Raw genomic sequence first — 25,427 nt, forward strand, 5'->3', positions numbered from 1 at the left:
TCCTGGACGAAAACCTTTTCCAGAGTGCTCTGGACCTCAGACTGGGCCGAAGGTTTACCTTCCAACAAGACAATGACCCTAAGCGCACCGCTAAAATAACGAAGGAGTGGCCACAACAACTCCGTGGCTGTTCTTGAATGGCCCAGCCAGAGCCCTGACTTAAACCCAATTGAGCATCTCTGGAGAGACCTGAAAATGGCTGTCCACCAACGTTTACCATCCAACCTGACAGAACTGGAGAGGATCTGCAAGGAGGAATGGCAGAGGATACCCAAATCCAGATGTGAAAAACTTGTTGCATCTTTCCCAAAACAACTCATGGCTGTATTAGATCAAAAGGGTGCTTCTATTAAATACTGAGCAAAGGGTCTGAATACTTATGACCATGTGATATTTCAGTTTTTCTTTTTTAATAAATTTGCAAAAATTTCTACATTTCTGTTTTTTTCTGTCAAGATGGGGTGCTGAGTGTACATTACTGAGAAATAAAATGAACTTTTTTGATTTTTGGAAAATGGCTGCAATGAAACAAAGAGTGAAAAATTTAAAGGGGTCTGAATACTTTCCGTACCCACTGTAGATAAAGAATGGTCTATTAAATATTAAAGGTGTGTAGGGGGGGATATCCGAAACGGCCAGCTTCCAGCAAACATGTCAGCAGGCAAAGGAAGTTATCTGTCTTTGTCCAAAACATGCTTTTTTTAGTTTTCCTTCCAGCACCATAAAAACAATCAAGGTTACAGTTGAAGGCACTTTACCCTTAACGCCAAGTCCTTCTCTTTTAGGCACTGTATTACGTTAGCCTTGAGTATACACGACCAGCTGGCCATGTGGTCCTCAGGAACATTCAAACTGGCTTCAGCTAGTTTAGACTGGTCATTTCTGTGTCACAGCCACCTTGAAAACCTTCCACTGATGCTGCGGTTTACTCAGTCAACAGGCAACACTGAGAGGAAAAGGTATTTCGGTCATTTATGTCCGGGCCTTTTGGGGTGTGGTCATGGTCATTTTGAGATGGCAGCAAGGCTACAATGAAAAAACATCACAACATAGCATGAACAGGACTCCTCAAACAGCACCTTGACACAATTTAATGTTAAACCAAACTATTTTTTGCAGTGTTACTGCTGACAACAGATAAGGTAACGCAGGACCTGTTTTTTTTTTTTAAATCAAGCTCAATCTTATCAAAACTCCTGAGAAACTTTTTTTGTGTGTATTCAAGTGCTGCTCTTTGCCAAGTTTTCCTCGCTTTTTACCAGTGAGGGCATCGCCACTTGAAGTTCATTTTCAGTTCACACATTGTAGATCATTCTGATGCTGATTTAATTGTGAGATATTTTCATTTATTCATACTTTTCAGAAATGGAATTCATTAAGAGGGACCTACTTTATGCTTGATTGCATCACATTTCAAAGAATACTAAAAAGAAATAAAAATGATATAGCTCTTACACTTTGAGTGCTGGAATAGATTACATTTAGTTCTTGCTAGAAAAAATATAGAGAAAGTCTTTGGGACCATAGGGATCTTATTATCATGTATTATTTGGAAATAAAGCCTCACATGTGGTTCACTAGCCAGCCAGGAATTAAATCATTCGATAAATAAATATATATATATATATATATGTATGTGTGTGTGTGTGTGTGTGTGTATACAGCCACACAGATATTGCTTTGCCTTAATTATTGCTTATTGTATGGCATATATAGTACATTTTTTAAGATAATTCATATTATAATATAATTAAGATTTGACAAGTATATGTAGTGAAAATGTAATAACTGCCACATGATGCAATATTACATCTTAATCTAAAATTGTAAAACATCATCATTGCTGCTTGTTATTATTTAAGGAATGTAACAATAATGCAATACTTCAGTTGTTACATTATACATGATTTCATTATTAGGCATTATTAACATTAATTAAAAATGATGGTATTATTAATACTTCATAATGTCATAATTTTGTGCAGGGAGTGTATAAAAGAAGGTCACATTCAAATGAAAATCTTACAGGGATCGCTGCCGATTACCAGTGGTGAAATGTAAGTACATTTACTCAAGTAGAATTTTGAGGTACTAGTACTTTACTTGGGTATTTCCATTTTGTGAGCTACATTTTGGAGGCAAATGTTGTACCACTACATTTATTTGACAGCTTTAGTCACTAGTTACTTTGCAGATTCAGATTTTTTATTCAAAATATTAATCATCTAATAAATTATGACATATTATTATAGATGAAGCTACCAAGAAGCATATAAAGTAGCTGAAATTAGCGCCACCTGCGACATTATAATCCAGTGATTTTCTTGAAATAAGCCATTTTGCATAATGAACACTTTTGCCATTTGATGTTTTGATGCTAATACATGGACTTTTGTATATTTTAAATGCAGCACTTTTATTTGTAACAGTATTTTTACACTGTGTTATAACTACTTTTAAGTGAAAGATCTTAACACTTCTTCCACCTCTGCTGATTACTAAACATCAAACGTCATCTTTGGAATGCAGTAGCCAGACAGAGACCATTTGCTCATGAACACTGAAAATGTGTGGATGGAGGATTATCATTATAAGTGTTGTACTAAAACCAACCAGCAGAGGGCCCCAACTAAGGATTCGGGATTTCCCCCAAATTCACAGGTTTGACAGAAGCACTCATTGAGTGCTGATCTAGAATCGGGTCATACTGTCTAAATCCCAGGCTGTAGCATCACATTGTGACATAATAGCTGTCATACTATCAGTGGATAGTGCCCTGTTTACTTGGCCACTTGTGAACATCTATGAGGGATTTGGGTCGGGGTGGGGGAGGGGGGCGCGATGGGGAATCGCTGACCAAGCGATTCATAATCTCAGGTTACAATGTAAGCCAACAGCTGTTTGAGCTACAACAATGACCTAAATATTACCTGATGCATTCGTGGCTAATAGGTTTTGTACCCCCACCACCCCACACACACACACGCATGCACACACGTAGTTCATTTACTTCACACTATGTATGAGTCAAATTGCAAAAGATGAAAACAAACACAAACACAGTATGCACAAATAACAGTCCTGACCAGAATTCAAAAGCCTGTCATAAACATGAGCATGTGATGTATCTAAAGGTATCTGAGCTTCATTCTGTAGGCCTATTGCCAAGAAACAGGCTGTAGAAACCTTATGAAAATGCTCTCAAACTACACACAGTAGACCTTACGTTATTGACAAATATGTAAATCCTGCACTTGCAGTTTGCTAAGTGCAGAGTTCAGTGAATGTGCAGTTAGCTCATCTTTTGTCGTGTTCAAATGGCTTCCTCTGGGCGGTATCTAAGCAGACTGCCACTCTGCAGTCAATGAAGTTTATTTGAAGAAATGATTTGGCTGCGCAGCACCCCTTGTAACCCCTTAGCAACTCATCACCATGTATATTAGACACACACTCTTGGATGGCACTTAAGCTGCAATCGCCATGAGGAGTTAGGACCGTGAAATTGTGCTCTCAGAAATCCCGACATTGTTATATCACTGCTCTCCCCGTGGCTCTGCGTGTTTAAACTCACAGCTATTTTTTGCCCTATTATTTTCACTGTTCTAATGTTAAAACAGGCAGCTGACCTCTTGCTCTATAATGGGTTGGCTGTTTATACCAGAGGGGCTGTATGTTAGGGATTATCACTTCAATTCAACTCGACCAAGGCTCACCCTGGTTACTGTCAGTCTCTTTTTTTTCTACAGTTCCTGGTTGAAATGCATGCCCTCCAAATGCTAAGATATTTTATGAAAATCAAGAAGAGCAAAAATAAATACCCCAGCATTTTCTTATTAATTTTTCAACACAACATTTGAACAGCAAATAAAGCAGCAATATTTGGCTCAATCAGTCACTGTTAACAGAAGTGTTTATTTTGTCCACATCATCCATACCCTGTATACACCAAACTCACACATCTTAGTCTGAGTCTCATTTGTTGCATAAGAGTCTCATTCGCTGCATGTTAGTGTATCACTATTAGATCCAGTGTAATGTGGTTTTTTAATCCAAAAATTTGGGAAGAGTTTGAATATTCATCCCACATGGTGAGATTTAAGTGTTACATCACAATAGTGCTAAACATTTCATTCTTGGTCTCGAACATCAAGACTATAAAACATAGTTCTTTGTATGTCAGTAGGCTATGTGGAAAAAGTCCATATGGAATTAAAAAATAAAAAGTTTGTCATCAAAAAGATAAAATCATAAAATATATATGCAAAATACATTCAAGGGTTTTCTCATTATAAAGCAAAACAAAAAGCATCTAAAAACTGCTGTCAAATGCTATTAGATTCTATATAAGCTTGTGTTTAGCCTTCTCAGTCAATATGACATGCCCATTAGTATTCTCGACTGAATCTGGTAAAGACATTATTCCATAACATCTTTAATAAAATGCTTCCAATTTTTTTGGTAGAAGGATGAACACATTTCTGCTGTGGTTACAGTTCTGAAAGAATGTGTGTTTTCTGCTCCAATACGGTGCAACATACTACACAAACACTGCAGTATAGAGCACCCAACGCATAACAAAATATAGACTTGGCCGTCCATTAAAAAGCAATAAATATGAAAAATAAGTTAGCTAAAAAACATTTCAAGTATCAAACCTCCTGGGTATTCACTGTTTGACATCATAAAGGACACTAAGCATCATACACATGCTGTTAAAGCTCCGGCTACCATTTTTAAGAGGCCAGCCGGCATCCCCTTCTGACCTCTTTGAGCAATGCATCTGGTAATTATAGGCTCACCCTGAGCACAAATAATATAGAAAGACATTCAAGCCAAATCTGTCCAACTTTATGGTCTGTCCAGATTTTGCGTCTTTTTGGGGTAGTGTCCATTCTATCCTCTGAGGCAATAACATTATTTCCTTTTTCCAGCAGAAAGGTGTCTCTTGGTTACAGCCTCCAGCCTCCTCCTCTCGGCCTCCTCGGCTTTCTTCCTTTCTTCTTTTAGCTCCTTGTACCGCCACTTTGGTATCTGCAGTAGGTGCCCCCCTCCGTCTTTGGCACTGCTCTTCCTCCGGATCTTTTCTGGTTCATAAGTGGGTGTGGGGGCCTTGGACACCCTCACTTTGGGGATGCTGTACCCTGGCCTGACGCTGCTCCTCCTCAGCACCATGTGCATGGGCAACAGGCTGGTTCTCCGCAACTCCAGGGATTCGTTATAAGACACGATGCCCAGGCTGGAGCTCCTGTTTCGAGGCCCCAGGCTCTGGGCCTGAAGGCTGGCCCTGCGGTCTACTGAGTTCTTGGCCACCAGTGTGACCCGGGAGTTCTGAAAGAGTTTGAGATGGCTGTGCACCCTGTCAGGGTTGACGGAGCGGAGCTCCTTGGCGCGCTGCTGGCGGATGATCTCAGGAACTGCAAAGCGGCGTTTGCCCACACTTGGGGGACTGTCGGGACACACCTGAAACAAAACAGTCTCTGATTGGTATTACTATTTATAATATGAGCAGTGTAATATTAATAGCTCTGCAGTAGCAATACTAGTGATAATAATAGACTTCTTGCTGTGTTATTAACAGAAAGCAGTGCTCAGTCTCCCTTTTGTTTGCAGTACTGCAGTACTGGTAATCTTGCATGAATAACCTGCTTATCAGATAAGGCTGGCATTTATTATATCTTTAATTATGGGGAACAAATCCCATGAAGAAGCAGATAATTTGATGATAAAATAAAAAATAGATAGAATAGACCTTTATTGTCACATACATGTTGTGAAATTCATTATCTGCATTTATCCCATCCCTCAAGGGACCAGTGGGCAGCCACTGTGCAGCGCCCGGGGACCAACTCCAGATGTATATATCAGTGTTTAGTCAGTGGCACTGACTGCAGTACCTAACATGTTTTTGATGGTGGGGGAAACGAGAGCACCCAGAGGAAACCCACACAGACACGGGGAGAACATGCAAACGCCACACAGACCGGGGTTTGAACCCACGACATTCTTGCTGTGAGGCCACAGTGCCATCCACTGGACCACCGTGTCAGGTCTATCCTCTAATAGCATTATTATCACAATATTATCATTAGTTTTTTTGCAATTATATATACATATATAAAACTGCACTGATGGAACCACTTTATATATTTTTATGTAATTTGCAAACTGATGCAAAAACACAAATATCGACTGTTCAGTCAAATTTCAAGTCTGTGGACAGTGATTTCCACATTGTACAAGAAGATAAGAATGAGCCCTGATATCTCCAACTATGCTGAGTTTGTGCACACACCAACAGGAATAATGCAGACAAGAGCAACTTTATAGACTTAAAACTATCCCACAGAGCAAGTTGCCAGTATACTCACTGCTTCACCTTATCTCAGCTTACATTTGCAAAATGGGTCACGAACAGTAAACATGATCCAGAGCTTAATAACTCACTGTATGGCATGCCACAGCAATAAAAGGGCTCCTCATCGCAGTTGTAATAGAAACCATGTGATCAATGACACCTTCCTCCTCAGGGTTAGTGACATTCGCGATGTTGAAGATGTTCCGCACGGTGTCCGACAGGCGCTTCAGACAGCCACGGGGCTCCTGGGCTTTGGCCACCAATGATGCCAGTGGGGGCCACTCTAGACTGGAAGAGCAAATCTAAAATAAATTCACTGCACCTAGGCACTGTAGGGTTTACTCTTCAACAGCATAAAGTAAGTCATAGCCTCTCTTAAGGCCACTTTTGTGTTATGTTTCTGTTGCTTAATGCATGCATAATATTGAACGACTTATATTCTCCTCCCTTTCCAATGAATCTATGGCCAATTGCTCTGACCTTCCTTATATTTATGCTTTTTTTGACCTTGTGTTGCATGTCTAAATCCCCATGTCTTTCAGCAAATCGCCAACATGCAATACCTGTCCAGAAACACTGATGAGGAGATAACTTATAAATAACTACATACCTAGAATGCAAGTCAGGATTATTTGTTTTCTAAGAAACCTGCATTCATCAAACAGCTCATCAGGATGCTGAGTTGTGGGGTTGTCCAAGTGAAGAGTCAGAGAAAAGGACATGCAAAATTGCTCATAACTACACTTGGCAGCACCTCTTAATAACTTAGCATTAATATTGCAGTTGCCCTGAAAACTAGTCAGAAATATTTAGTTTATACATGAAAATATGCCTGCCTTCCATCTCCCTCCCTTGGAATACAGTTTTGAAGATAATGCTATCCAGTGATGGAAAGCATAATTTCTTTGGATATAGGTATATAAGATAATTGCCCATGACAGACAGTGATGAGATATTTTTACCTGTACGTGTCACTGTACTGGCTGGCGCAGGGCCGCTCCATCAAGCGAGTCATCACCCAGGCAGTTTCATAACGGCCCGTAAAAAAGGCCCACTCCCTGGCAGTCAAGTTGCGGCCAAAGTCCCTGGCATTCAGAGCAGCTCCTGATGGACACCACGAAGAAGGTTAGAAATGTCAATGAAAGGAAATAGCAGAAGGTAGATGCACAAAGGTATGGGTTAAAAGATAAGAAGGTGGAAAGAGTTACATATACTCAGAAGTGAAGAGGAGGGCAAAGAAATGACTGAAGATTTAAACATCTGCGTTCATGACACTGCTGTCATTAAAATTAACCCCCTGACTTAATGAACTGGCATCAAATCTCTCGATTAGCTTCACAGGTAATGTTATGGCTAAAAAGAGAACAATGTAATGTAATAACACCAATCTGGATCACTGCCAAAACCGCCCATCTGTCCACCAATTTTCAGAAAATCTGCCCTATTGGCAGCGTAATGGCAGAAAAAAACAACATCTTTTGTGGTTTTAATCATTAAAATCTGCCAAAAAAAAGTCCAGGTCATTTGTAAAATCCAGATATAAGCGACACATTTCTGATACTGAGTCAATTGTGTAATTTACTCCTTTCTGATTGCTACAGAGTTTTGTACATTTAGTATAATTAGACACATTCTCCTCACCTGCCATCATGAGCGAGCGCACACATTCCACCCTGCCCTGCATGGCAGCTTTCATCAGAGCGGTGAAGCCATGGCAGTTCCTCCTCTCAATGTCCAACCCAGAGTAGTAGTTAAGAAGATAGTTGGTGATTGTTATGTGGCCTTGAGGAACAAAAGGACGGACATTAGATACTGTAGGTCACAAAACGCAGTCTGTAATCATATCGTTGGCTTGGATAAGAGCTGCTAAATGCTCATTCACACTTGTATATCATATCATTGTACTTCAATATTTTGGACAGGCAAGATACACATCCATACTGGCTGTCTGGTCCTCATTCGCTTTCACGCAACACACTCACAACTTCATCTTTCAAAAAGCTAGTAAGGTACTGCAAGTTTTTGTTTGTGTGTGTGTGTGTGTGTGTGTGTGTGTGTGTGTGTGTGTTACCTGCTTGAGCTGCAGTGATGAGAGCTGTGTTTCCCTCACTGTCCTGCCAGTTGACATCCAGATACGGACACTGAGACAGCGCTATGACGACGTCCACATAACCTTGGTAACACGCAACCAACAGCCCTATCTGAGACAGAAAGTGACAGAAGAGGAGATAGAGGAGTTAAAAGATGAGGGAAAGGGAGAGAGGCTTATGTTTAGGATCAGCAAAAATGTTCAGAGAAAAAAAAATTGCCACAAGAGGTGAAGCAAAACTGCAGTAAAGTGCTGACATGTAGGAAGTAGTAGGAAGAAAAATGCGACCAGGGGATCTTAAGGCATCTTTCAAAACTGATATCCCTGAATAAATATGACATCTGTTGTCTTTTCATTGAGAACTGAACAGTAAAAAGTAAAGTAAAAATAAGCTGTCTCTACGGGGGTAAACTGATGTCAATATTATTGTAAATGCAAAAGCTATGAGTCATAAATATATATTTATGTACAATTTGTAAACACAAAAGACGATCTACAAATAAATTCAAAGTCTTCAAACAAACTCTTCATGGCATAAAATAATGAATCTCAAAAACCAAGCACACTAACAATGGGGAATACTACGCAATATACAGACGGTAATAACAATCATTTCCCGCCAGACGACCCCACCGTCTCGTCGCGGATCATGGACTGTCTCTTGGATATATCTGCATGGATGAAGGCTTGCCACCTTCAACTAAACCTCTCTAAGACTGAACTCTTGGTCATTCTAGCCAAGCAATCTATCCACCATAACATCAAACAACAAATTCACTCCTCTACCATCACTCCAACCAGGGTGGTGAGAAGCTTGGGTGTCATGATTGATGACCAGCTGTCCTTTTCAGACCATGATGGCGCCATCTCTCGGTCATGCCGCTTTTCTCTATACAACATAAGGAAAATCAGGCCCTACCTCACTCATTATGCCACCTAGCTTGTGCATCTTCCCCCTAGAAAAACAATCTGTAATAAATATTGACTATTAAAACATCATTTTTCCATTACCGCTGCATTTCAGTAAATAATTATTAACCACGAGAACCCCTTAAATCCGAACCAGAACTCGAGTTGATGATGTACACGTTATGATACATTTCACCTCTTATTTTGAAAGGCTTATTGAGAAGGTGTGACATCACATAGCAAGCAAAACTCCTGATTGCCCACATTTGTGGATCATTGTCACATTCTACTAACTAGTGTCAAAATTATTTGTAGACAAATAGGAAGTGAGCCACAAATACACTGTGATCCGCAAACAGAGATCTGACACTTGAATGCTGAGATTGAAATTACAAGTTAGACGTTCTTTGTAGGGGTTGACCAATAATCGGCCTGGCCAATTATCGTGGCCGATATTCAGCATTTTTCCAATAATCTGCATCGGTCATTTTAAACAGATAGCTGATATAATTAATTAATAAAAAAAATGCACTCCTTTGGCTCTACTAGCTGATTGGTTACAAGTCACGAGTAATAGCCTATCAATACAATTCAATTCAGCTTTATTGGCATGAATGTTTAACAACAATATTGTCAAAGCTACAGATAAATTACAAAAGAACAATGAATTTCATACATTTCATTAAATAAGTAAATAAAACAGTAAGTGTGTTTGTGTGTGTTAAAAAAATTTAAAATATAGGAAATATAAAATAAAGTAAAAATAAATATTAAAAATAATTCATATGGTTAATCAAAAAATAAATAAATAAATAAAACAAGTGTGTGTTAAAAATACATATATTAAAAATTAAAATAAAATAAATAAATAAAACAGTAAACGTGTGTATGTGTAAAAAAAAATAAATAAAATAAATAAAAAATCAGTATCAAATGTGAAATTTAAAAATTTATAGAACAATTATTTAATATATTTATGAGTCTAGTCTGAGTTGTCCTCAGTTCACGGCATGAGGAGATAAACTTTGCTGCAATGATTTGGCATTATGGCATTTCTCCCAGTAAATAGGGCAGTTTCTGTGTGTGATAGAAATTTGAATTTGGGGTATAATTTAAAAATGTTTGCGAAGTGTTTTTCTCTTAATGTTTTCTATTTAGGGCATGAGGTTAGAAAGTGCAGCTCTGTCTCTACCTGTCCACTGTCTCACTGGGAGCAGAGTCTCTCCTCTTCTGGTAGCCAGCTCTGTCTGTGTCGACCCTTTTCTATGGCCAGGCTGTGTTCACTCAGTGTGTATGTTGTGTAACATTTTTCTTTGTTTAGGACATTTTATTGTGCTCAGCTAATTTGCCAGTGTGAATTGTCTTTTTATGGTCAGATAACATTGTAATTTACTTTGTGTTTTGGTGGTTTCTTTCCAGTATTCAATATATTTTTCTTTTTGCTTTTTGATAATTTGGTTTGGTCTGCTTGAGTTGGTGTTGCTGTCCTGAGGCTGTTGGGGACATGTTACTGCAGAGAGCCTCAGGACTAGCTGGCTGAGGGGGCTGTTCTCTGGCATGTTAGGGCTTTGTGATGGTATGTCTGGGGGTTAACTGATTTTAAGTGATTGTAAAATTTAATTGATCTTTTCTGTATTTTTAATAAGATAAGATAATTGGCCGAGCTCTGCTCTGCATAGATTATTTGGTGTTTTTCTCTGCACCTGCAGGATGATCACAGAACTCTGTGTGATTGTTTTGTCCCATTTATCAAATTCATTATTTAGTTCGCTGCCATATAGAATAATTAGTTCTAGTACAAATTGGAAAATTTGAAGCCAGATTTCAATTGGAATATAGATTTTCTTTTTATTGCATAGAAAGCTTTCCTTGCTTTGTCCCTAAGATCTTTCATACCCATGTTGAGGTTTCCTGTGTATGTAATGTTGAGGCCAAGGTAAGTGTAGTTTTTTGAATGTTGCAATTTAGTAGTGTATAAATAGAAATTGTGTGTAACCTTATTTCTGTATTGTTTCTAAAAGATCATTATCTTACTCTTTGCTGTGTTTATTGTCAGGGCCCAGGTCTGACACAATCTCTGCAGGAGATTAAGGTGCTGCTGCAAATCTTCTTTAGTAGGTGAAAGCAACACTAAGTCATCTGTATACAGAAGACCTCTGATCTCTGTGTCGTTCAGGGTGAGGCCAGGTGCCGTGGAACGCGCTACTTGGTTCACTAATTCATTGATAGATAGATGATGATTGATAGAAGATAATTGGACTGAGACTGCATCCCTGCCTCACTCCTTGGCCCTGGGAGAAGAACGCTGTTTGTTTGTTTCCAATCTTTATGGCACATTCACTTTTGTATACATGTTCTTAATAAAATCATATATTTTTCCCCCAATGCCACTTTCAAGTAGCCTATAGAAAAGCTCCCTGTGCCAGATGGAATCAAAGGGTTTTTGGAAGTCAACAAAACAGGCATATACCTTTCTTTTCTTTTTTTTAATTCTTGATCAAATAAAGTCTGGAGGGTAAATATATATATATCTATGATATGTATGATATTGACATAGATTTACCCCTACACATCTCCCCATCTGATGTTGTTGTGTACCTTTGTGTATACATGTTTGTGCGCCTCAGTGTGTGTTCATGCCAGGACAAGAATGCTTTTATGTGGATGTGGATGATTGTGAGTTTATGTGAGTTTGGGAGTATGTGAGTCCTGGAAAACTCCTGTAAAAGTAGGGTACTTTCCGGAAGGTACACACTTCATCAGCCAAGACAAACAAGTTTAACACCAGAGAGAGAAAAGAGAAGGGGTGGAGGGAGTAGAATTTAGGAACACAGAGTTCTCAATTCGCATATCATATACACAGTGTATTTATAAGTTTCTGTTACGATTGCGTTTCATTGATAGATAAATGCTGATGAGAATGAATCTGATTAATGTGATGAGATAAATTAATAATTTTTTTGGAAATAATCCAATTCTGACAAGAAATTGCTTAGATCTCAGACACATGTAGGAGACAAAAAATTGCATAGTTATCCGTTGATAGCTGATGTTAGAATCATCTGTTTTTAATATTCAGTATAGTAGTTCTGTCATTTTCTTTCTTTGGTTTTTCGATTTCCTGATGATTCCATAAAGCATAAGGAATTTTTCATTTCTCAGTGCAATAATACCGTGTCTTCTTTTTGTCGTCACAGGCGCCTTTTGTTTTGCTCCATCAAAGGCATAAAAATTACATGTACTGCATTTACATCAATGTAAGATGTAAAATACATGATATTCTTGGTGTTCAACTGGTTAAAGTCATGAAACAATTTCTGGGTATGTATTACTGTATTTCATGCAGGCTCAATGCAGAATGCAGAATAGCCGGAGCTATTGCAAAAAAACAACAAATAAAAACAAATAAAAACATGTTGTTCATAACGACCTATTGGCAGGGTAGCAGACCCTACAGGGATACTTCATTGGTGCTTAATGAAAGCCAGGTGTGCTGGAAAGGTCAACCAGTCAGACCTACTCCATGTCAAAACACACGCAGACAGTGCATGCATCAGTGGCAAGACAAATATTTATATATTCTGCTACAGGTGACTGCTGAGAGTACCTAACAGAGTGTGAAGAGTTTTCCTATTAATGATGATGAAAGTACATGTTCAAGTACAAGTACATGTATACCAGCACACATGGTGCTCCCAGCTGCTGTGAAAAAAAATAAAAATAGTTCAACTGCAGAACAGATCAAACTTGTTTGTACATATTTAATGCCATGTGAATATCAGATCTGTGCCACGAAGAGTTAAAAATCAGACTTAAGAAATAAATTCAAACTTTGCTGGCATAAGTGAAGTGTTACAGTGTTTAAATAGGTTGTTATAATTTGTTCCACATTTGATTTTCCTCATTGAGCAGACTTGATTTGTGAACCTGCTTCTGTGACATGATGTTCTCTTCAGAGCACTCACGAAATCTACTCAATGCTTTGCAGCACTTGGTGTGATACGTTTTTAGTCTTGGTTCCCAAGGACACTGTGTTACTCCAGTAAATTATTCTTTCAAACTCTGGTATGGATGTGAAAAGTCACTGTCTCGCTGAAATGAATAAATATAATAATGACAGAAGATTGGTACAGAGAGGGCTTGAAGGTTTATAGAAAACTTGCTTGAGTGTGTGCCAACTTCCCCCGTATACCTACTACCCACACACACACACATTATACTGACTGACGTGGTGTATGAAAGGATAGAGTTATATCCACATACTGAATTCTAAACAATATCGACACTGAAGTCCAAGTCAAAATCTAAAATCTCCATGCAAAATGTCTACAAATTTCTCAGGTTGCATAATGTTTTAATTATGCATAATTTACCCAGCATCAAGACTATACTCCCAAAACATGTGATGGTCTGATAAATCCTATAATCAGACTGAACACATAGTTTCTTTTTATTTAAAATATGGCAACTAAGATTTTGTTTTAGTCCACAGCACAGGCTCAGTTAAAATGATGCCTTGCAGCATTTACAGTACATGTGTGAACTAAAGCTGGTGATGTAGTCATATTAGTGTTGTCAGCCCAGAGAGTTTTAAGGGGAAAAGGTGGAGAGAGGTCCTGTGGAGTAACTGGTGGATTTTGTGGAAGAAGTTCACATACATAGGCACAGCTCCAGATTGCTTTGTCTGGTTAGTCCCATACATGTAGGCCGTGTCTGTGTCTCCCTCACTCTCTCTCTCTCTCTCCCACACACACACACACACACACACACACACACACACACACACATACATTCTTGGCAACCCTCCAGCCTTGCTGCAATATACTTCAGCAGCATGCCCTGCAGCATGTCTGGAGCAATCTCAGTCGTCTGACAATGTCCTATTTTCTCTGTGAACCTTTCTCACACACGCTCAAAAACTCTCAAGAGTATTGAACTTCTGTTTTTATTTTACCTTTTTCTCCCAGGCTCTAGTTTTCTACTCAGCACATGCCTATGATACACACTGATGTTTGTTACATCCACTGGGCTCTGATGCACTTTAGCAGTGGCTGCTGGCGATGCTCGTGACTGAAGAATCTGAGAGAAGAGCACCAGTGAAATGCACACACAGAATACAATTACAGAGACACAAATTAATCGAGAAAAGGCAATCATGTGCTCCACAATATTGCCCACTGAATGAGTAACACTAAGGCTAAAGAGCTAAAAATAACAACACTACCACGTAGCTCAACAACCCTGAAACAATCAAGAGGCTTCTTCCGGGGGTGGATGAGTGTGTGTGCAGTGCGTGAAATGCAAAGTCAGACTGAGCATGACAGAGTTTCAAATCCTAGTTTCTGGGAGAATTATGTATTTTTGCATGTAGGTCATATAAAGATGCAGACTACTGCAATTTTAAATTTCGTTACTTGATGTAAAGTTTGTCTTTTCCTTTTCTTTTATAATAGCTTGTAAAAGAAGTAGCCTATATGCTATGTTTGAAGCCAAAATGACACTGTAACATGCTCTTCTGATTTAAGATACCTTAAATGTAACACATGCAATTAGCAACATCTTTATTTTTTTGCATTTATATGGCCAATAAATGTGGGTACAATGTATTTTTTATCCAGCAGTTTAGGCTGTCTGCCCCTTTCAACATTTGGGAGGATCCATTTTGCTGGCATGTTTGTATTCCATTAAAAGAAATTTCAATGGACATGACTTATCACAAGTATTTCATTTTTGTTCCGCATTAGGCTTTTTTCCTGCTTTAGTGCTATAGAGGACAGGTGTGGTGATCCAGTGGTTAGCACTGTGGCCTCACAGCAAGAAGGTCTTGGTCGTCTCAGGCCTTTCTGTGAGAAGTTTGCATGTTCTCCCTGTGCCTGCATGGGTTCTCTGCAGGTGCTCCAGCTTCCTCCCACTGTCCAAAGGTAGGCTAATTGGTGGTGACTCTGAATTGCCCTTACTGTGCTTTCAGACCAAACGCGAAGTGCAGAAGATGCGCTGGCTGCGATGCGAAAGGATTTGCGCAAGTTGAGATTGTCCGGACGTCACCACCAGGCAGAGCGGAGATACAGAATCTTGTATTAAATTGCTTTTAATAAATTAACTTTTAAATTTTATTTTTGGGATTAAAACATTGATTTGTCTTCACTGGCGCTTCTCAGCAGCGAGCTGTTGTCTTTCCCACTTCTCCTGTTGTAAGCGTCAGTGGGCTCTGAGAACCAGAGCTCTGTGATACTACTACTTTATACTTATATGAAAACATGGACATGGCTTTAAGAAAAGTAAGCGAGGAAGTTTAAATTTAATGCTGTACAATCAATCTAATCTAATCACAATCGCGATGTCATCATGTACGATTACATAACCGCAAAAAGTGTGCGATTTAATAAAAAAAAAGTGTGTGAGACGCTCTCTTCTCTTTGTGCAGTCTGCTCATTATTCACGCCCTTACCGGGCTCTCGTATGTGCCCCTAAAAACAGATAAGTCTACGTGCATTGAGAAAAATGATTTACGAGCAGTTTGTCTCGCCCCGCCGCTAACTGTTCAAAACGTAGTTGGACTCGTCACCGGAGCACCAAGAGACAGAGCGACACAGAAGAAAACAGGGAGAAGATAGGAAGGTTTGGGTTTGACTTGCTGGCCATTTAACGTTAGCTGTATCGGTGCCTTTTGTTGTTTAACTTTTCACAGAACCAACGTGCTTATCAGGCTCTCTTTTCGTCAACCGACCAATCACAGCCTCGATGAGGTGGTACATTAAAAAAGGTCTGACGTACTACAGCAAACTTTACATTGTTGAACAATATGATTATTGACAAGTTAGTACTTAGCATAACAAATTAGAGACCAATGTAAAGCCTTTTTCCTACACAAGGATTAAATAAAAAAAAAAGCAATCCCCAGAAATGAAACTGCTGTAACTGTAGGCTATTTATTAAACTAGTGGTAGAATAGTACACTATTATATTAAATTATAATAAATATAGTAATTAACATATTCACGTTATACTAACAGAATACTATTAACTGAACATTATGCTATACTCTTTATTTTATAAAGAGTATACACGAATGTTTAGTATAATAATATACTAAACATTCATGTATACTAGATTCTCCTCCAGTTTGTGGATAGAGTCCCTGCAATGGACAGATGCAGATTTAGCCAGAGTAAGGATGCCAGTGTGCCAATATTTGCTGCTTCTAGCCTCCTCCTCCTGAGAGCAACACGCTCCCCTTGTACTGTTTTACATCTTTTTTACTAGTTATTGTTATAAATATTGTTTATCGTTTAACTTTGTTCAAGTTGAGAAAAACACATTTCAAAATGTCAGTATTTGTTGATAATCAAGCAAGTAGATATATAGTACCATTTGTTCTATTATAATCGAATCGCAATCGCAATTGCAATATTACCCCACAGTCATCACAATTTGACTTTTTCTCCAAATTGTGTATCCCTAGTTGAACTACCAAGTAAGTTCAGAATATATGTGTCTGTTACTTGATTCCCGCTATCGTTGGGACTTTACTGTGAACAAGTTAGCATAGCACCACCCTGATCGATCCAAAGTCCAAAGTGTATTGCTGTCTTGCTGACAGACCCGACAAATCATGAATTCATATGTACGACAATCATGTAGTAGTTACTTCGGCATAATTTTGATCCATTTATTGCAATTCAATCACAGCAAAATGTTTACTTTGGTTTCATACCCCTGTAGTAATTGGTGGTTGGGTTTATTCGCATCTTGCATCATGTGTGAACACTCGGCAGTAGTCCATTGATAAAACCCCCACAAGGAAAGCAACGCGAAGATTAAATTAGTGTTTGCTCTGAATCACAGTTAGGTGTGATTGTCAGTGTGCATGGTTGCTTGTCTCTAGGCTATGTGTCAGCCCTGTGATGGACTGGAGACCTGTCCAGCGTGTACCCTGCCTCTTGCGCAATGTCAGCTGGGATTGGCTCCGCCCCCCCACCCCCCGCAATCCTGCACAGATAAGCAGTCATCGATAATGGATGGATGGATTAGTCTATAGAAAGGATCCAGGTTGTCCAGTAGTGTTAATGGCCAACGTTCTGATTGTCTAAAATTATACCAACCAACAAAGTACCTTAACATAGTTCAAGTAGTGTCTATAAACTACAGTATATTAAAGTACCCTGATTATAAGAAATTGAAGTGATATAATAAACTAATTCTCAAAGATAACAAAATAAGTACCAACATTATCAGTCCACTGGAGTGCACCAATATCAGAGATGCATACTGCATAAGAAACAAATCAAATTAAAATGTATTTTTGGAAATTACAATTTTAAGTACACATCATAACAAATTAAGTTTAAGTTTCAGTTGAACTTTAAATAACTTTAACTTGCATTTGCAATCAAGGTCAGTGGACTCTGGTCTTAACACAGACACACACACAAATTCTGGTCAACTTATTATTAGCCCATATGGACACGTACACAGACACAGACACAAAGACAAAGACACAAGCACACACACATACTCACAAAGTAATCTGGGGAATATCCAAAGCTAGGAATAGAAAGGCTTAGCCGTATCAGTCAGAGTACAACAGAGAGAAGGGGGGAGGGAGACTGTGTATTTACAGTTAATGTGAGAATGCTGTTATAATAGGCCCAGTGTAGCCCTTAAAATTCCTTATAGACACACAATAAATAAAATACAGGTCTCCCAACCAACTCTCAACTATTAATTACCATCTAAATCAAATCACATAAAGCAGACCAAAGTACAAGTCGCACTAGTAACATACCATCTCTAGATAAACATGAATTAATTAATGTCTCAAGTCAGTTAATGATGAATTAACTGACTTTAGCTGGTACTGAAATGAAAGAACATCTGGAATAATTAACTTTACGGATACAGTAAGTAGTTTGTAACCAATAGTCAATCAGTTTTTGCTTACTAGAGGATTTAAAATGGTAGGAACTATATAAGATATTAGCTCTATCTCAGTGAACTGCCAATTTCTGCCCTGTGATGTTTCTCATTCTGCTAGTGCTGAAAATTTGTGATGAATATTATAACTACTATAATTACATTATATATAACAATTACTAACTACTGTAGCAGCATTATCATGTGAGCAAAAACAACTAGGATAGCATCCTAACCTAGTAGAAACCTGTGAAATCTCTCCACAATGTCTAGTATTGGCCTTCAACCGCTAGAGTTCCCAAGATCTTGCTTACCTAATGGGTTTCCCAATGTGACTTCTTCAATAAAACTAACTAACTATCGTCTTGTTTCCTAAATAAGGACTTAACCCCAACTGTGTTTTTTACTTTTCCAAACAAGTACTGGTCAAGGCTAAATCCTGCAAATCATTTGAGTGGCAGAAAATCTGTATCTCTGCAGCCTGCATAAATCAAGTATAAAACGTTGCATTGGTTTGGTATTTTACAGTACGTCTTTGTGTTCAAGAACATGCACACACACACACATACACAGGCAAATACACACTAGTTCTCCCTCAATCACATACACCACAAGCACTGACACGGACGTACTGGGCCATGTTTCTGTCAATAGCCTCCCTGTTAACTGTCTTTCTGTCTGCAGCTGAGGGCTCACATGGCTGCATCAAATCAGATGTGTATGACTGTCGCTTTGATTTTTCCACTCATCTATATTTGCTAGCAGCATCGTGGTTGCTACCATCTGCAGTGGCCAGTTTCTGTCTCTCCCAGCCTGTGCCTCATTTAGTCTGCCTTCCTGTTGGCCTGATGATTGATCTGTGTGTTGGTCAGTTGTACTTTCTGCCTGTTTGCCACTGGTAGACACTGCGGTTGACTTTGTCGCCTGGTGCCTGTAACATACTGTATCTGTCCTGGTTCATCACCTGATCTCACCCTATTTGGAAAATTTGATTGTGTTCAAGAGGCGGAGTGTGTGTATGTTTGTGCGTTTGAGAGAGAGATAAGGGGCAGTGTGTCCTCATTTAAGTTGATTGGATTCTGTCTGTGTGTGTGTATGTGAGTATGTGTGTATTCAATGGGTTTTTATGTGAGCATGACAACTTATTCAATTCACTGGAAGGGGAACACACATCTAGGTGTAAACAGGGTCAGAGTTGCCAGAAGAAACTGATATATGAAACATTCTGGAATAAATAATATAACAAAAGTTGTGACTGATGGTTTATGACACTCAAAACACATTTTGCTAGACACCCATTCTCATAAGACTCAAAACTTCTCAAGTTACCATGGTACATTTACTAGAAATGTAGGGTTGTAATGTTCAGTGCAGGTCTATAGGTTGTGTTCCCTCGTTTTTCTAAAGGTCCTCAATTTGTTGTCTTTGTATTTCCTATCACACAGGTACATTATTTTGCCAATGTTGTTTCAGGCTATTTGACTAGTTTTTCTACCCTCTCTGCATGTCTTCACATCCTCACCAGGATGCAAATATTTTTTCCACAAGAGGGATTGTTACATCTTTGCTTATATTTTTATCATGAAACGTCTTTCTGGACCATATGGTTGTGATGTAATTAGGTGTTGGTTTTAAACCACAAAGCCAAACAGACCCTTGTGGATGCTTTGATGAAAAAAAATCCTGTTTGCCACAACATATCATAACACACACATCTTACATCTTATGTTACCCACATCCCTTAACTAACATTAACCACAGGCTCTGGGTTAATCCCCCGTGTTGGCAAACACCCACCTTGCTGAAGTACCTTTATGCCAAACACAGAATCCCTACCAGCTTCTGGGCTGCCATGCTGTAGCTGATCCTGACCTCTGACCTCTAATAAAGCCCACTCTTTTTAGATTGGCCTGGCGTATAAAAGTTAACATTTAAATGTCTTAACGATTCCGCCTGTTTCGTCAGCTTTCACTGCAAAAGGGATATGTATTTGAACTAGTTCTGTACAGACAGATAATTGCAACTGTATATCAATCTTACTATATTATATTTCCATATACTCCAAATATAATTTGACACAGCTCTACAGTAGTTTTCTTTTTCTTCCAAAATTAACAAATAATTGTAGTGGTCCCTTTAATCTGCTGATAAGAGAAAAGGGAAATTGCCAAGCCTGGGATGTAACACCCTTTGTTATGCACATGACATCATCAAGCTGTCTGCTATATCAGGATGTTGACATCTATGTCGGGATGTTGAACACATACATACACACACACACATGCACTAATGAGCTTAACAGAGTCAGATCAACATGTGTTGCCAATGGATGGGTTTGCTAGCATGTATTGTGTCTGGGTATGGGCACATCCCTGAGGTCACAGGGCATGGCAAAGTACAGACATCCTGGCTATCTATGCAAACACATAACTGTCTGTCCATCACCAGTACACACACATACACAAGCATACAATATGCAAGTATGTGTTTTTGGGTGCTTCCCAAAATAATCCTGCTTGCCATATAGAAGAGATGTTATTTCTACTCTTCCTTCCTATGACCTACTGACTATGATCAGTTATTTCATACACACAGAGAAATAATGAGGGAGAGGGGGTGAGAGATATATAGAAAAGTGAAAGAGTAGAAAACACAAAGCGAGATTGGGGTAGCCTCAAGGTTAGAGATGAAGATTTGTAATGTAAGGTCAGTAGTATGAAAACAAAGACCAGCTGGGAAATTTTAAGTGGCCACAGCAAATGAATATAACACGCTTTCTCCCTCAGCAACTGCAATTAAGGTGCCTCTGAACAAGGCACTGCACTCCAAACTTCTCTATTGGAGCTCTTTAGTTGCCAATGGTAAAACATACTACAGTTATATTCCATGTGTGAAGGTATAAAACCATGTGTTGGTAATGAGAAAAAAGGGCTTTGTCAACTCTTTTCTGGTTTAAATGGCTAAAGATGTACCAAGTACACTGAGTCACAACAATACATAATAAAAGGTATGTAATCCCTGGCCCATTGTCAGCTAATTCAGATACTATTAGCGAAATGTCTGGAAGAATGAAAAGAAGTCTAGTGTTCCATCATTATGGATGTATCTCTTTACCCTGAGCTGCAGTTCTTTGGCTGGAGTGAAGCGATATAGACTTTGATTACATTTCAGATAAAATATGCTTCCTTTTGACAAAGCACCTTTAGTAAAAAATACACGTGTTTATGTAATCTACATAATCTACACAAGTTAACGGAATGAAGTTGTGTATAAATGATTACATCAGTGTTTGATTTTGGTAAATGTCTACTGTTCAACAGACAGGCACTGCTACTTCCCTATTGTGGAATTTATGGTTTTAAAAATGCATCTTCGGTCATTAACAAGACTGTTCAAATTACTCTTACACACACTAATGTCATCATGTCATTGCTAGATAATGTGTTTGTCTACGGACGCCAATTCCAGAATGAGAAACTGCAGTCAGATGCACACTCACATATGCATAAATGTGCCTGCACACACACACACACACACACACACACACACACACACACACACACACACACACACACACACACACTCTCTCTCTCTCTCAGTAAGAGACTGTCACACACACACACATACACACAGGATTGTGTGTTCTGCTAACCATGAGGGACTTCAGTGTTTTTATAGAGCTTGAGGTTGCTCATTCTTGCAAAACTGAGGTCTGTCAACACACACACACACACACACACACAAACACATGGTTTGTATGATTCAGGATAAAGGTGTAAGCTCATAAAAATAAACTCTTAACTGAAGTAAATAATGAAGTGGCATTTTCAAGCCAACTGCCAACCTGGTAAGAAATAGTCTATTCAACCCACATCTCAGTTTCAATAAATATCAGACAAATATTTAATTGTTAATTGATTATGAATCAGATTATTAATTAATTATTGCAATTAAGTTACAGACTTATTGAGATATTGGTGTAATAACTTCATTTTTCAGTGAGGTAGGCCTGCAATACCTACTGAATCTGAGGCTTCAAGATTTAGTGCCCCTGAGCTGGCCCACATAATACTTGACCTGTAACTTGTCTATAAATTATATAACCACAAATACCCTACTATTTAATTGGATCCAACTCAGCTACTGCAACACTTAAAACCTTGACCCTAAAACTAGTCTGCTTTGAGATGGCCAACAAGCCAAGTTTTCATGTGGTAACACTTGTGGTGTCAAAGCGGACCGGCCTACAAAAAGTATTACCAACTTGTGAGGAGTTCCTCAAAAAGGCCCTGTGATGTGCTTCATACCCTGTTGTTCCTGTCCTTCTCGTTGACCTCTTCCTCCTTCACCCCATGCCGTATCATAATCCGGACGATAGCCGCGTTGTTGGTGCAGCACGCCCGGAAAAAAGACAGCGGCTCCGGGCTCTCCGGAGACGGGGTGCGCTCAGAGTCCGCGAACACATCATCCGGCGGGTAGAAGGAGTCGTCCGACACGATGCTCCGACAGTCTTCCAAGTCCTCAAAGTCAACTTCTTCGAATTCATCGTGGTCTTCCTCCCCTCCGTCGTCCTCTTCATCGTCTTCCTCGCACGAGCCCAGATAGTCCTCGTCAGAGTTGGACAGCGGCTCCTCGACTATGGTCGGGTGGACTAGGGTGATGTTTCCCCCGACTTTTTGCTGCTGCTGGAGCTGTTTGACCCGGACAGATGAAGCGCCTCCTCCATCCCTGTCGTCCGTGATAAGCACCATCTAACCCCCGAGCCTAGGGCACTGTCCTCGGGGTAGAGTGCAGCCTGACACGCGGGGCGCGGGCATGGGACTGGTTGTCTCTCCAGACCACAGCGGAATCAAACGACTGTAGCCTACTTTAAAAAAGTCACTCACATCGCCTACGCCAGCCTAAATGACACAAATTTATTGATCTGTGCTACTAGTTAAGCATGTTGCGCGTGCAGTTACCCGTCAGTCACCTTCGGAGAACTATTGAAGTGCCCATCTGAGCCGTGAACTTCCACGAAGTGAGGTGTTCTTTTCGCGCGCCACCAAAACGAAACCACGTTGAATTGTAGTTACAGTTATCCGGTTCCAGGGTACACTGATGGAAATACGAGTCAGGTTAAGCTAAAAGTGGAGCTACAGCAGATAAAACGAGTGTCCCATGTAGGGCGGAGAGAGACAGCCTGTTAACCTACAGTCGCCTAATCCGATTAAATGGGACTGGGACCTCTCCCTCTCTATCTCTCTCTCTACGGACGAAAGATTAATTCTACTCACTCTGCGGGACGCAACCCCGTGGTGAAACATATAGCCTATTCTTAGAATATTCATGTAGGCCTATATGTTTGTGGTTTAGTTCGGTTTTATGGGTGTGGGCCTATTTATCTGTGTGATATTGTTTTAGTATTTTTGAGATTCAAAAGGAAGCAAGTATATCTTGTATAGTAGTAGTAGCAGTAGGCCACAGTAGATTTTCTCTGTATCATATATGCTGTTTCTGTAAAGTCAAAGTAGAAATCAATAGTTTATTTGTGACTTCCTCTCTCTTCCTATTAATTAGCTTTTAAGCACCCCTGTTAATACAGCAAACACTGCAAAAGGTTATGTCTGTTTTCTCTGGATATAAGGATAGATTATGATGGTTTGACAACAGTTTAGTTTCTGCTTCTTTCTGCCAAGCTATTGTGGTTTCAAGTGATATTGAAAACTAAATGAAAAACCCTATGCTCTAATCCTTTCAGAAAAACCGCATAAGTGTAATACATTTCTGGTAGCCTACTCTACATCTGATTCAGGAAAATCACATGGGGAAAACCAGCAAGTGTCAGCCTATCATGAGTCATTTGAATGAATGTCTGCAAGGCATCACTTTACTGTAAACCAAAACTGTTCAAGCTACTACACCAGATTCTGTTCAAATTAAGGGATTCACATTATTAATGTGATTGTGGCACATTGGGTTACATTTCCCATAATTATGTAGTAAGATTGTGAGATAATTTATTTTACACACAGCCTCAGTGCATCCTGTTCAGCCACCACTCTCTCTCTCTCTAGCTCTCATTTTCTTGGCCACTGGCCAGTTGAGATAATAGAGACATAGATTGGGCTTCATTACTTGGCGCTGAACTATGGAGAGAGCGGGGCTTGTGCTTGTGCATGTCTGTAACCAGCTTCGGCTCATGGAAAATTCATACTAATTTGGAGAAAGAAATCATCTAGTTCTCTCATCTAGTGCGCAGAAAAATGTGCAACTGTGTGGGCTGGACCACAGCAACCTTTTAGACAGAAGTGAGCAAAACCAACACAAAAAGATTATTTGGCATTTACCCATCATTTAACAGTAACCCTAAATTAAACTGTATCAGCTATGGTGTTAAGTTTGTACTTGAAAATTATTATTTCAAAGTAATGTCATAAAATATAGATCCACTAAGCAGATAATTAGTGTCAGTGAAATTAGATATCATGTTGATATCGGTTCCACTAGCAGCATCAGATTCTTTACTGGATGTGCTGGGCTGGTTTTGTGGTGTGAGGATCTTGCCATTACAATAGATAGCCTGTCCTGCATTTGATAAGGTAAGACCGAGAGGTTTACACTGGCAGGGTACACATCCTGTTTTCATGTTACTCGTAATATCGTTGATGTAACTGGTTGTTTTCACTATAACACACAAAGTTACAGTTAAAAAACAGGGTTAAGTGAGAGGATAATAATTTGCTGTTACTGAATAGCAGATGTACACTGTTAAGTTTTGTGTAAAGTCTGCTGTGCCTAAATACTACAACATTCTGTTACTTAAAGCTCACAGCCAGCTTCACAGAGATGATCCTTTTTTCCCTCAGTAATCAATAACATCAGTTTGCTGGCATCACCTGCTGTGGAAAGACCTAGTGCATAACAGTGTGTACCCATTATTATTATACCTTCATCTACCCCCAGCTGAGAGCTCTGCTCTCCAGTGGCTCTTCCATCTCTATGGTATCACTCTGCTGCTGTGTGTGTGTGTGTGTGTGTGTGTGTGTTTGTGTGTGTGTGCGTGACAGTCAGTGTTAGTGCTTCCAGAGATATATATCTGTGAACACTTTGAACAGTTTAAGTTCAGACAGCAGACATAGTCACCAGAGGAGGTAATGATAAAATAAAACTCTTCAGTTA

General features: G+C 39.3%; 1 protein-coding gene across 1 annotated transcript; it reads right to left on the minus strand.

Annotated features, from left to right (window-relative positions):
• Positions 1–4,246: 4,246 nt before the first annotated feature.
• Positions 4,247–23,447, minus strand: ankrd33ba (ankyrin repeat domain 33ba). Its single transcript, XM_046066427.1, has 6 exons — positions 22,574–23,447; positions 8,427–8,556; positions 7,997–8,137; positions 7,318–7,459; positions 6,445–6,643; positions 4,247–5,460 (listed from the first exon to the last, which is right to left on the minus strand). The coding sequence occupies exons 1-6, from the start codon at positions 23,015–23,017 to the stop codon at positions 4,915–4,917; spliced, it is 1,602 nt and encodes a 533-aa protein (XP_045922383.1). The 5' UTR covers positions 23,018–23,447; the 3' UTR covers positions 4,247–4,914.
• Positions 23,448–25,427: the final 1,980 nt, after the last annotated feature.

The sequence above is a fragment of the Micropterus dolomieu genome, linkage group LG01, assembly GCF_021292245.1.
Source record: "Micropterus dolomieu isolate WLL.071019.BEF.003 ecotype Adirondacks linkage group LG01, ASM2129224v1, whole genome shotgun sequence".
In the NCBI taxonomy this organism is placed as follows: domain Eukaryota; kingdom Metazoa; phylum Chordata; class Actinopteri; order Centrarchiformes; family Centrarchidae; genus Micropterus; species Micropterus dolomieu.